Source organism: Eschrichtius robustus, chromosome 8 (genome assembly GCF_028021215.1).
Source record: "Eschrichtius robustus isolate mEscRob2 chromosome 8, mEscRob2.pri, whole genome shotgun sequence".
Classification (NCBI taxonomy): Eukaryota; Metazoa; Chordata; class Mammalia; order Artiodactyla; family Eschrichtiidae; genus Eschrichtius; species Eschrichtius robustus.
In genome coordinates, this window is record NC_090831.1 from 18,686,458 (window position 1) to 18,700,079 (window position 13,622).

Consider the following 13,622-nt stretch of genomic DNA (forward strand, 5'->3'; position numbering starts at 1 on the left):
ACTTTGTAGCTCTGTTATTTAGGCTGATTCTTAGGAATTGCCTGACTCCCAGACTTCAAGAATGTCCCAAGTATTCCTTCAATTTAAAGAATCTAAATTTGGCTTAATGGCCTGATAGCAGCCCCCAAAATGCATCCAAGAGAGCCAAATAGAATTCCTTCTCTGAGGGCCTTTTAAAATAATGTCAATTCCTTTTGATTTGGGATGACTTACCTACTATCCCTTCTTGGAAGGCAAGAGGCTGGGTGAGATGACCCTTTCAAGGATCAGCCAGTGAGTCAGAGATCCTCAAAATTCTGCCAGACCAGAAACACAGGCTCATGGGCCTTAGTTGAAGGAATTAGTGGGAAGAAATCAGACAGCTGAGAACTCTCATCAGACACGTAACCCACAGCACAAATACCATATGTCTTCAGGCTCCTGCCTGTCAACTCCATCTTTCCCCTGTGCTGCTAAGTGGAACAGGGCTGGCAATGATTTCTGCAGGCCTAAAGATTTTCTGGACCATTCTTTTAAGGCTTATCTGTTGGTGATGGAAGGATAAATCATGATCGCCAGGAAAGCATAGCTGGCAGGAGAGCAGCTGGTCCCACAACACGTTGGTGGCCCTAGAAACGGCACCATAAGATTCTCCACCTCTGCTCTTTTGCAGACATCACTGGGCGGGGAGGGGAATCTACCTGGTGCCAGGAGAACCATTTTTCTTAAAGCCAGAGGACTCTCCTTGGTCCAGAAAGGTAAATTCAGACAGGCCAAGCACCCAGGAAGAAGACGCCGGCAGCCAAAGCAGCATAAAGAAGCAAGGTAGATTCAGCAAGGAAGATGAGGGGGGACTGTTCTCGGCTGTGGAATCCCTTCTGGGGACCCGGGACAGAGGCGCAGAGACAGCAAGGAGATAAGTGCTCCCACTATATTAGACACAGCAGGGGGACAAGCTGCAGCCCTGGGCTCCCTGAGAGAGTTCATCCCAAGCAAACAAAACAGGCATTATGAAAGCAGCAGGGAAAGAGTGGGGACACGTCTTGGACAATAGTGAGTTGATAAATGCAACTAATTGTGAGACCTCGGTGAGTGTGTAAGTGCATCCCTTAAGATTGAAAGGGAAGGAACTTGAGGGGCTTTTGTTAAACTTAGGGGGAACTAAGCAAAGAGGCTAATAAATTGCTTAGTTAGTCATCTGGGTGTTGCCAATTCTCCACCCCTCCCAGCTCCTAGCAGCACATGGAGGTGCTGGAGTTCCTGTGATTTGACACAAAGTGGGAGATGCTGTGACAGCAGGGGGTCAGAATCTTTTGGCTTCTTTCCAAATGGAAAAAAAGTGAGCCTGTTATTCAGGGTCTGCTGCCCGGGCTGGAACACTGTACTTATCGGCTGGGAGAGGTGATGGCAGAGGAGGGAGGGGAGTGGGAAAGGGGACAATGGGAGAAAGGAGAAGGCAGTCCTGAGATGATGGTGTCAGGGCAGCTGCCCTCCCTCACACATGCGGGGGTCTGTATGTAAGTGAAACAGGACCTGGGGCTCTCAGTAGTGTCTTATGTTAGCCAGGGCTGAAAAAAATCAAACCTCTGGGACTGGCTTTCCAAATCGTGTGGTACCTTCTTGCGATCATTTGCTCCTTGTTCATCTGTTTGGGATCTGGGGGCTGTTGCCAATAGTAGTGAAGAAAGGAGACTAAATTCTCAGCTGGACCAATGGCTGACATTTATGCTGGGGAATGAGGGTGGTGAGGTTAATTAGGAAGGTCTCTCTGTCTCTCTGTCTCTCTCTGTCTCTGTGTCTCTGTCTCTCTCTCTCTCTCTCTCTCTCATTTCCCCTGAGGATGTGTTTGACCCTTGCTACTATCACTAAGCTTCCTGCTTCACTGTCTTCTCTTAACACCCAGCAGAAGTACCTTCTCAGCTCAGGCCATAAGCAGGTCGCCTTAGAGGGGAAGCCCAAAGCCTTTGGGGGAAGGAAAGGATGCTAAAGAAAAAAGGATCAGAGACGGTCCGCAGTCTCTCCTGCTGTCTGTCTGTAGCCCTTCTCCATTAGCTAGTGGACACCCTTAGAATTCCCACCCCAGCAACTCAATCTTCCTTCCGCTCCCACTGCCAAGTGGTTGCTCACCTGGCTTCCGGGGTGTTTACTCCGTGGCTCCGCTCCTCACCTGGTCTTTGGAGCCCTTTGAAACATTCTTTCCTTAACACCCCCCATTCCAATCCAAGAGGACCACACATCAGCCTTCCCTTCTTGTTTCTGATGGACTCCAGTTCCACATCCTGTCTCTGGGCACTGGGATTGAAGTCCAGCTGGAGTTATGGAAGCGTTGGCAGTAGAGGGTGTGAGTGGACCACGCTCAAGTAGTGGAGAAAATCCCAAATTAGGAGATCAGTCACACATATTCGCTGGCTTGGCTCAAGCTCAGTCACTAACACACGGTCAGGAAGAAGCATCACCAGCAAAGAGGCGAGTCACGTGGCACTGTTCCCGTGGCTGGACCTGCTGCACCTGTGCTCTCGTAGCTGCCTTAAGGGACTCGCTGCAGTTGGACCGTGACTTCAGGGGAGAAACGCAGACTGTACTGTGAGCATCTGAGGACCACTTGACTCGGTTTTTAAATTTATTGCAGTTGGTATAATTGCTCTGGATCATTCTATCCCAACATCATAGCTCTGTCTGCTAAGCTCATGAGTACTCAGCATGCAACTCAGACCGGCTCGTGGGACAAGAGCTGGATCTGGAGCGTGAAGGTCCTAATTTCCTTTCCTGAACTCACTTGGCTTCACAAGGAACTATATCAGAGGAGGCCACACACGCGCTAGGGAATCTTCTCACCTGGCTCCTAGTTCACGTGTTCACACCAACACTTGAAGTTTAACTTTTTTCTAAAGAAATAAAAGTCTGCAGGTCAAAACAAGGGTGACATAAATCAACAAGAGCTTTTTAAGCAGGCTCTTATGTATTTTTAAAGTCAGGATATTGAAGTATAATTTAAGTTACATGAGTTTGTAATTTGTGGGATTTTTTTTTTTTTTTTGGTTTGTACATTAAAAATTTTTTTTTTGACTATGGTAAAATACACGTAACAAAATTTCCCATGTTAACCATGTTTAAAGTACAGTTCAGGAGTATTAAGTACATTCACATTGTTGTGCAGCCGATCTCCAGGACTCTTCAGCTTGCAAAACTGCAACTCGATACCCGCTCAACAGTATCGCTGAACTCGATACTCCCCTGCAACCACCATTCTCCTTTCTGTCTCTATGAACTTGACCACTCTAGGTGCCTCATACAAGTGGAATCATACAGTATTCACCTTTTTCTGACTTGCCTATTTCACTTAACATAATGTCCTCAGTGTTTATCCGTGTGTCAGAACTTCCTTCCTTTTTAAGGCTGAATAATATTCCATTGTATGTATATACCACATTTTGTTTATCCATTTATCCATCAGTGGACATTTAGGTTGCTTCCACCTTTTGGCCACTGTAAATAATGCTGCTATGAACAAAGTGTACAAATATCTCTTTGCGACTCTGCTTTCTATAATTTGTGTCTTTTAAAATTGAGTGAAGGAATGAGCCTGGACGAATTCCATATCCCATGGCTTTGCATTTTTTACCATTTGGAAGAAATCAGGAATGCAGCACTGATTTCACCAGGTACTATCTTTGCAGCTTCTTAGTGTGCTGACTTTTCAAGGGCTTCTTGTGCTCTTCTTCAGCGATAGGGGAGTGCTTTGAGAACTGCCATTAACTAGAAAGTAGCAGCAGTGCAGCTATATCTCGGTGATTGAAACACTGATCAAAGGCTGAACTGTCAGTGACTCGGTGTCTAACTGAAAACCACTGTTCCAGTTTCCCCTCACGTGGGACTTGAAGTCCCACCCCACGCTGCCCCGGGCCAAGAAAGCACGTGGTCCTGGGCTGAAGTCTCAAGTCTCAAGCATTGTGCTCCACTACTGAGTGCCCTTCTCACTGGCAGAGGCCTATAAATAACATGCGGGATCCTGTTCCAAAGTCAGCAGAGGGGCAGGGGCTGAGGGGTTGCTGAAATAATTTCATGAACAAATTGATCAAAGAAATGATCTGTGAATGAATCTTAGGGAAGGGAGAGCCAGCCAGCCATGTGGGCAGATAAGACTCCTCACCTGCAAAACCAGCCCGTCTTTCATGTCCCCCATTGTCTGCAGGCATGTCTAAGGCCTCTTCTAGCCCATTTGGCATTCAGATAGCTAAGTCGGCTTCACTCTCAGCTCAGAAATGACTTGGGGGGCTGAAGTGTTCACATTCTGCCCCCCTGCAAGGAAGAAAGGGAATCTAGTTCAGGAACCAAAACAAACCTTCTTCATCTCATCTCATCTTTTCAGACCCACAGACAAGAGTTCTCCACCGCCCCCCAGACACAGGGTCATCCAGCATGAAATGCACAGAAATCAAATGCATATCCGTTACAGGAGAAATGGCAGGGAAGTGGGGCTAAGGTGACAGACTCCGAAGAGCAAACGTACACCTTTGTGCTCTGTCTTCTTAAAATTCATCCTCTCACCTGCCAGCCTTGAGAATTGCCTATTTACATAACTAGCTGCCTAAAATGGAATATTAGATAATGTTCCATGGCGGCTCACTCAATTTGAGCCCATCCCCGGGATATGAGTGATCCAGAAGTCCTCTGACAGTGTATAGCGTGGCACGCTGGCCCGCAGCCATGCCTCCGTGTTGTGTGAGCTCCGAGCTAAACAGATGTCAGGCCCGATCGCCCAGGTGGGAGACCAGCCGAGCAGCGGGGGGAGGGGGCGTGATTCAGCACGCGGCTCCGTGGCACAACGGCCTCCGTGGACAGACAGCATTGCTTCCTGAGCTTCACAGCAGGCGCCTTGTTCTGCCCAAGGTGCTGTCTCGGAGACTGCCGACTAAAGGGACGGAGAAAGGGGGGAGCTGCAGGATCTACGGGGACAACCAGTCCAGGAGGTAATCAGTCAGTTCTGATGCCATCCCTGGCGCTGTGCCGGCCTCACACCCCCTATTGGTCCTTTCCGAGGCGTGCATCTCCCTCCCAGCAACACTGGAATCCTGCTGCTCTCGTATAGGAGGAGTATAAATAAGTGATAAGGAAGTGTCCTGGTGATGATAAGCGGGGATATCTTCTCAGCAGACCAGATGAATCAAACAAGGCAATTGTGTGTGTTTGTTCATTTATTTTTCAGTGTTCCGGTTCCCGTAGTCAGTTTAGAGAAAATTCCTAACCTAGTGAAGGCAGATGGTGCCAATGTCAAAATGAACTCTACAACCACTACTGCAGTCACCTCCTGCTCCACCTTGTCCTCTGCCGTCTCCACCCCACCTGTAATTAAGCCGGTCTTGATGTCCAAGTCAGTGCCACCTTCCCCAGAGAAGATCTTAAATGGCAAAGGAATTTTGTCTGCCACCATAGACAAGAAGCACCAAAATGGCACCAAAAACAACAACAAGCCTTACAGGAGACTTTCAGGTACGTGTCTGTGTCCTTCGAGTCTGGCTCGTGATCAGATTGCAGTTGAGTTGCGTCCAGAACGAGGGAGTGATGCTTTCTTATAATTGAGCAGGTCTGTTTCGTTTTAAGGGAGACACGGAGTTTGCCTGCAAACAGGAACCCCCCCCCCCCCGCCTCTAAAAATACAGGGGAGAACTGGTTCTCTTAATCCCGGGCCAGAGGCGGTATCTCGCTCAGCTCAGCACTTAGCAGGAGTTACCTTAGTGACCCCAAGGCAGGAGACTCTGCAACCCCTCAGCAGTCTGTGGATTCGGAGCGTCTTGTCCTCACACTGACAGGCCAAACTGCCCCTGGGTTCCGGAAAGCAGAGTCGGGCAATCCACCGTGATATCTCCCAGTAGCTCAGGGCAGGCTTGGGACAGTCGCATTGGTGCTGTCTGCCCATCTCCGTCCTTTGGTCTCGTTGGTTTCCAGGTTGATTCTGTGGTCTGGGGCTGCAACTGCCTTTCCCACATAAGCAGATTGGAATTTCCATCTGGGAACGCTTGGACTGGCACAGCAGATGGGGCGTTGAAGGGTCTCTCTCCGATCTACTTGGTTGCCTGAGTACCTCAGGGTACCCAGAAAGGTGCACATGGCCAGTCCTTAAGACAATGGTTGCGCTTAGGGGCCCCCAAGTGGGTGATATTTGCTTTGGGATTGTTGTAGAAGGAAATCTGGCAGTTTTACTTTCTCTAAAAGACCAAGAAAAGCTATAAACTTTATAACTTCTTCACACACTCTGGGCATTTATCAAATGTCAACCAGAAAAAAGAAAATACAGTTGACCCTTGAACAGCGCAGGGATTAGGGGTGCTGACCCTCCACGCAGTCAAAAATCCCTGTATAATTTCTAGTTGGCTCTCCATATCTGCAGTTCCTCTGTATTTGCGGATTCAGCCAACCTCCAATCATGTAGAACTACAGTATGTACTATTGAAAAAGATCCGCGTGTAAGTGGACCTGCACAGTTCAAACCCACGTTGTTCAAGGGTCCACCGTACAGGGTAAGCTGCCCTGTGAGAGTGAAGCTGTGTCCTCTGGTATGAGCATAATTCCTAAGCGCCCCAAGAATTGTGGGTCATTTTCATTTTCTACTTTGTGTTTATCTGTGTTTCAGTTTCTCTATCTTACATCCATCACTTTTAAAAAGTTTACTTCTTAAAAGTACCTCAGGCCCAAAGCATTCAAATGACACAGTTATTTTACCCTGAAGATCTCTCCATGTCCTTTCCACCCGCTGTCCAGAAAGAAAGGCAGAGCCTGGCGCTCTCTTGAGGGCGGGGGCCTCACTGTGTGGACGGAGCCCCCCGCTCCTGGCTGTCTCCCTGCAGGGAAAGTTCATCTTCACTCTGCAGAGGGGGCAATCCAATAGGCCTGGCTGGGCGCAGTGAGGCCGGCCTCCTCCTCCTGGCGGAAGTATGACCATGGCTTCCAGCCGGCACCTTAATCTGAAGTTGTTCGGGCATTTTCTGTGTGTTTGTGCATTTTGTTGGTGGTTTTGTCTCATTGGGTCTTTTGCTTATTTCTCTCTCACTTTCACATTTGGCAGCCAGCTCCTACCCCCAGCCAAACAACCTGCTCAGTTCCCGGCCAGCGCGAGTGCCGGTGTGGATCTGGGCATGGGTCTGACTCCGCCAGGCCCAAGGGAAACGACTCACACCAGGCGGCCTGGAGCCTGGCACCCAGACCCTCCTCGGTGGGCAGAGAGGGCTCGTAGGAAGCGAACATCTCCAGGCCTAGCAGTTTTCTTTTCTTAAAAATGAAGCTTAAAAAAAGAAGACAAAAGCAAAAGAAAGAGGCAGGCTGCATTTTGATAGTCAACCAGGAAATCTGTCTTGGATATGAGAGCGGTTTTATTGCAAGCATCACCACCAGCACTGTCGCAACCTCCCCACAGCTCCCAAACCTTCTTTTAAAAATAGAATGCATTCATTTATTATGGTCAGAGCTTACTCCACCAAGTTCAGACAGTTTTTTCAGGCAAGGTAACCTCTTTTTAGCTTGCAGCCATTGGAGGCCCTTAAGGAGACATTCCACCAAGTATATATACACCCCCCGCGCGCCCATCCACCCACCCGCCAATGCTGCTGCCCGTCTCCCTGGATGCCCAGAAGAGCTATGTCATTCCTGCCCTGCAGGACTCAGGTGTTTGTTGGGTGCCTTCCAGAAATGGCACAGGTCCTCAGGAGGTGGAACTTTAAAGCCTGAAGGGTCCTTAAGAGATTGCCGCACATCCCCTCGTTTTCCAGGGGGAGGAGAGCATTTCTGTAATCCAGAAGGGGTGAAGGATCCAAAATGAGCATAAAAAGAGCAGATTCCTTAGAAGTAACCCCAACATGAGCTGTCAGGAGTCCAGCGGGAAGGCAGGAGCTGGGGAAAGCCCGCCTCCCTCAGCAGGTCCCCGAGGGACCCGGCTTGTTCCCATCTGGAGCATCAGGCCTCAGTCCAGGGGCAGAGCGACTGTGACACTAACAGGCCCTGCCCTCTCTGCACCTTCAGCTTCAGCCTCAGTGTAAAGCCCACACCTGCCCGTGCCCCTGCCCCTGCCTATATGTTCCTGAATCCGGGAAATGATTTTTCTGGCCGGCAAGGCTGCGTGGAAAGCCTCGTGCTGAGGACTTTGCAAAGCATGAGAGAGGCAGGTCACACTGACATGTCAAGGAATAATCTCCCACTTAAATAGCTAAAACTATTATGGAGGCAGGGCAGGAAGGGGTGGGTGATGTATTCTTGGAGCTACCCCAGGGGAAAAAGTGGCCCTTGGGCCTCAGGTGGTTCTCCCTGGTCTGCAGCCACCTCTGCCCAAAGGTACCGGGGGAATTGTTTGGAGTGAAAGTGTGAGAGCAACTGGCTGCTTTCCCTCCGCTGCCCACCTCCCCCCCAACCCGATTCCCTTGTTCATTCCGATCCCTACTGCCTCCCGCTGGACTTGGGAATTCTTGGGTTCAGAGGGGAGCGCCATCTTCCCCCAGCGGTTCTGGAAGCATTTTAGCAGCCGGTTGGAAAAAAAAAAAAAAAAAAAAAAAAAAAAACAGATTGCCTGACAATGTCTCACTTGTTGGTGCAAATGTGCATTTTTTTAAAAATGTGGTCTTAATGCCAAATCCTATTTAGTCTCCTTTTTTCTTATATTTTTTGTTTGTTTCTTAAACCAGAGAGAGAATTTGACCCAAATAAACACTGTGGAGTATTGGATCCCGAGACAAAGAAACCTTGCACAAGATCCCTCACCTGCAAGGTATTTCTCTTTCCATAAAAAATACTTCCTGCTCTCGCTGGGGCCTTTGTCGAAATGTTTGCATGCCACTCTCTGCACACGGCAGGGTGTGGAGCCTCGACATGACCCCCAGCTGTTCTTTGTAAGGGAAATGCTTTCTTCTCTTCCATGGTAGCAGAGCGCCTGCCTCAAGCTGGCTGGCTTTTTAAGAAGGGAAAAAAAAAAAAAAAATAGGCTTCCCCTGTTACTTGTGAGGCCAGACAGTAAATTGTATTTATAGGCACTCACAGGCGGTTCTAAACCCTGCTACGTTTTAATGTATGCAGGAGCAGCGCGGCGGCGGTGGCAGCGCCCTGAAAGGCAGCCCCGGAGGGGAGGACGAGCCGCCGTGCCCCTGATCCAGCCACAGCGGGGTGGCCGGGGGACAGCTGACCCGAGGCGGCCGCCAGTGGGTGGCCCCCAGCCCCGTATTTCATACTGAACTGCCAGTGCCTCTTGGGATGGAGGCTGTGGCCCTCTCTGCTTGGTGGCTCTGTGTGTCTGGGCCAAAGCAAGCCTCCCACCTGCACCTGGATTAACTCCAGCACGCCCTCACCGTTGCCTTTCATCAGAGAGGTTCTCATGGGTTCTGCGCTGAAGCTCGTCATCTTATGCCATTTTTTGGAGGAAGCTTTGGCTTCTTAACGCCAGGAGCGTAGGGCACGGTTGCGTTTTGTGTGGTCTCTGCCTCTTCCCAGCCACAGAACAGGAGCTGTTGCCTTGAAGTTGACTTTTCAAGCACCTCTAAATTCCCATGAATTGCTGTTTCTGAAGTGGAGGGCCCGGGGAAGCAGGTTTATGTGCTGATCAAAGAGGCTGTGCTTTCCGTCTCTCTTCTCCTTAGACTCATTCGCTAAGCCATCGGAGGGCAGTCCCAGGCCGGAAAAAGCAATTTGACCTCCTTCTGGCGGAACACAAAGCCAAGTCCCGGGAAAAAGAAGTTAAAGATAAAGAGCATCTCCTGACTTCGGCAAGGGAAGTACTTCCAAACCCAGCCGGGCCAGCGCAGGACTCGCTGCCGGGATCTTCAGGGAGCTTGGGCCCAGAACCTAAAGTCGCGTCCCCTGCGAAGTCCAGGCCACCTAACTCTGTGCTTCCTAGGTAAGTCCCACCTGGGCGATAGAAGCCTTGAGTCCGTGGTCAAGTGACCCTGCCCGGCTGGGTCGTGTGTGGTCGGATCACGTGTGAAATGGGAGTCGTTATCGTCCTACCTGGTGAGGTGGTGGTGAAGTTGAAAGGAGAGGATGGGTGTGAGGGGCTCAGCCCAGTGCCCGCCACGTAGCGTTCAGTGGATTCTACTGCTGTCACCATTGTCGTCCTCACTGTGGTCATGACTGCCATGGTCGTCATCCTCCATAGCAGACCTCTATCCGGCAGGATGTGTTTTCACAGAGCAAGAGTCAGCTAGAAATAAATAGCTGAAAGGATGACACTCAAGCACCAGGCAACTTTCTGGTCACCTGAGTTTTTAGATTAGTTGAAGATTCCTGGAGCAGAGAGTGGGGGAAGCCTCGGGGGACGGGTAGTCAGCACAGCTTAGGAGCCCACTTGCCATGATATTTTGTGAATTCTTTCCACAACTCTCCGATGGTCAGGGTAAAGGAAAAATTGCCGTGACAGGGCTGTCTGTCTTTACATTTCCCTCCATACCAAGAAAGCTGAGCCAACCTCTTTGGGGTTTTATTTGGTCGTCCTGGACCGAAAGGAAAGAATAGAAAACAAAACCCACCTGGGGGAATTCCCTGGCAGTCCAGTGGTTAGGATTCCAAGCTTCCACTGCAGGGGGCACGGGTTCGATCCCTGCTCGGGGAGCTAAGATCCCGCATGCCACGCAGCGTGGCCAAAAAAAAGAGGGAGGGAGAAAAAAAATTCCACTTGGGTTGAAAATCCATGTATGTGTGTTTTGACAGGCAGTGGAGTGCCATAATGAGCCACAGACCGATTTCCAGGTGATAGGACAGGGAACCCTCATTCAAAAATATTTATTGAGTGCTTGCTCCATAAGCAAGGTGCTGTGTTAGGTACTCTCAGGCAGGGGCACGGAGATGAATGAAACTAGATCCTGCTTTTCAAGAATTTGGAGTTTAGGAGATGAGACTCAAATATCCATAGCATCATAAAAAGCAAACATTAATAACACCATATAAGTGCAGATATTAGTATCCTCTGATGATTTTTTTTTTTTTTTTGGCTGCGTTGGGCCTTCGTTTCTGCACACGGGCTTTCTCTAGTTGCAACGAGCGGGGGCTACTCTTTGTTGCGGTGTGCGGGCGTCTCATTGCGGTGGCTTCTCTTGTTGCGGAGCACGGACTCTAGGCGCACGGGCTTCAGTAGTTGTGTCTCGCGGGCTCTAGAGCACAGGCTCAGTAGGTGTGGCGCACGGGCTTAATTGCTCCGCGGCATGTAAGATCTTCCTGGACCAGGGCTCGAACCCGTGTCCCCTGCATTGGCAGGCGGATTCTTAACAACTGCGCCACCACACAAGTGCCCTCTGATGATTTTTAATGCATACACTGTGAGTCTCAAAGAGTAATTGTCCAGTCAGCAAGTAGGCATTAAGAGAATATAGTTACAAAAGAAGGGGAAGGAATTTATTTTTAAAGCAAAAGCAAGTATTTGATGACAGTTGTTACTGACCTACCAGGATCTCTCATGCCTTACACTTTGGTGCAAGCCTGACCAGTTTGGCAGCTGGAGCCCATCTCTTGGAATCACCAAGCTCAGCCTCAGGCAGCTGGGGGGGTGGAGTCAGACGGAGTCAGATGGAGTCGCCACCCACACATCTCCATCATCATAACCATTGTCGGGTCGTTGTGGTCATCCATTTACTTGCCACTGCCCTTGCCACCCCTCACTTACCAAGATCGTTTTATAATTTCTCACTGTAATGCCAGATGTTGGTGAAGGATATTACCCTTGGGGACACAGTTCTGCTCCAAACTTCTAGAAGGGGCTTCAATTCTATATACAGTAGCTTTCAAACTTCTTGGTGGCGATGGAACTTTTTTGTTCCCACAGAACCTTACTTACATGGTACCCGATATAAAAGCAGACCTGCCTCCACCTGAAGCCCGCTCAGCCCTGCTCTCATCGCACGTGTACCCAGAACCCACTGTCCCCCAGCCCATCCAAGGGGTCACCTCAGCTTCCCCAAGGACTCCAGGGAACCCCAGTTTGAAAACTCTTTTATTATACATTTCTCCATCGATCTTGACTGATGCAGGCACTTCGCACCCAAGCAGTGGTACCTGGCTTAACAGAGAGCCTGGGGGCAGCCGTTAAAAAATGAAACAGGCAACAGTGGAGCCTTCAGAGCTGCTTCTCTCTCTTCCTTTTTTGGTTTAATTTTCAGGGGAATGTTTGTCAATAGAGAAATGCCAGGTGTTTATGTTCTTTTAGGGAAATAGAAGAAAGAGAGAGGGTGAGGTTAATCAGCAGAAAAGAACGTCTCTGAAAGAAAAGGGGAGGCCAAGGAGCACATTGCAAATGTTGGTAAGAGAATAATTTTTGAGGACGCTTTTCAAGGCACCAGAAAGCTCAGGGGTGAACTCTGTTCCACGGGTAGTGGGAAATCACGTCCTTTTTCAGTTGTTTTAGGTTCAGATGAGACCCCATGCCATCAGAGATCGAAAAAGCATGATCAGAAGTAAACATACCCACATAAGACTTAAAGCAGTTATTTTCCTCATATTAATGACGTAAATATAATAGATGTTTCAATCACACTCATTATCTATAATTGGCCAAACAAAAAATTATCACACATGAATGGAATTATGGTTATCCCTTCCCAATCGTGAATTTCTCTTGTAGGAAATGCTAACGGCGTGTGAATTTATATCTTAAATATCATTTTGGTAACCTTGAAAATATTCCAGTTCTCATATTTTTGAGTTGCAACCCATCCTTGTCAGGGGTTCCTAAAAGAGGGACTTGGGTCTAGGATTGGAAAAGTGAGAAAGTTAGCTAGCAAGGGTTGGAACAGGATTGGAAGTGCAGGGCTCAACTCCTTGTCTGCTAACTAGATGAACGTGGCCATGTCTCTCAGCCTCTCCGGCCTCAAATTGCTCAACTGTCCAATGGAGCTAAGGAGAATTAAGTGAGATAAAGTACCAAGCTCATCACAAGCACTCAGTTCATGGTAGCTGGTAGTAGGGGGCAGTGGTAGTCAATGGGAAAGCAATGGGAGCCAGTGAAGGCCTCAGTGCTACCTGATTTCCACTCACCTGTCCTCCTGGCCTCTGTCCTTCAACCTGGGGGCCCTTGGATAACATACCAGTATGCTCTGTTTCTTTGCCCCCAGCTCTAAGGAAACATTATTTGCCCCACGGAGCCCAAGGGCTATGAATGACCAGGCCAACCAAAGCCATCAGGACTCTGTTGGCAAGGCGCGGGGGTTCGGGGAAGGGGGACAGCAGAGGGAGGAAGGGTCAGCTGTGGAGGTCAGCGCTGCCAAGATCTGGGCACATTCCCCTCTGTCTCATAGACGCTCACACATCTCCCCTTAAAGTATAAAATGGCAAATGCCAATGAATCTAAGACTGACAAGGGCAGCAGGGAAAGAGGCAGAAGGTCCTAGATACCTGAAAAAGGGCAGAGGTGAGCCTGGAGTGAAAGCTACTTCATTACATAGTGTAAATCGCCAAAGTGGAAGCCATTTCTCTCCTTGACTTAACGTTTGTCCCTGGGCTTTTCCTACTCTGTTCTCAACAGGGGGGCCTTTGAAGTCAAGTAGGCAGAGCCAAGTCTCATTTCCACTTTTTATTAGCTTGGCAACCAATGTCCTTATCTGAGAAATGTAGGTCATAGTTAGACGCACCTAAGGCAGTGGGTAGCTCCAGTGAGAAAAGGTATGTGACATGCCTACATACAG

The 13,622-nt window shown here is 49.2% G+C and overlaps 1 protein-coding gene across 7 annotated transcripts in view; it reads left to right on the forward strand.

The window, feature by feature from the left end:
- The window catches only part of ATXN7L1 (ataxin 7 like 1), a 230,892-nt gene that overhangs the window by 191,461 nt on the left and 25,809 nt on the right, over positions 1–13,622 (forward strand). For all 7 annotated transcript variants that reach the window (XM_068550396.1, XM_068550397.1, XM_068550398.1 and 4 more), the window contains 3 exons: positions 5,186–5,469; positions 8,649–8,731; positions 9,594–9,850. In XM_068550396.1, coding sequence (XP_068406497.1) covers positions 5,186–5,469; positions 8,649–8,731; positions 9,594–9,850 — 624 coding nt within the window. The remainder of the gene's footprint in view (positions 1–5,185; positions 5,470–8,648; positions 8,732–9,593; positions 9,851–13,622) is intronic.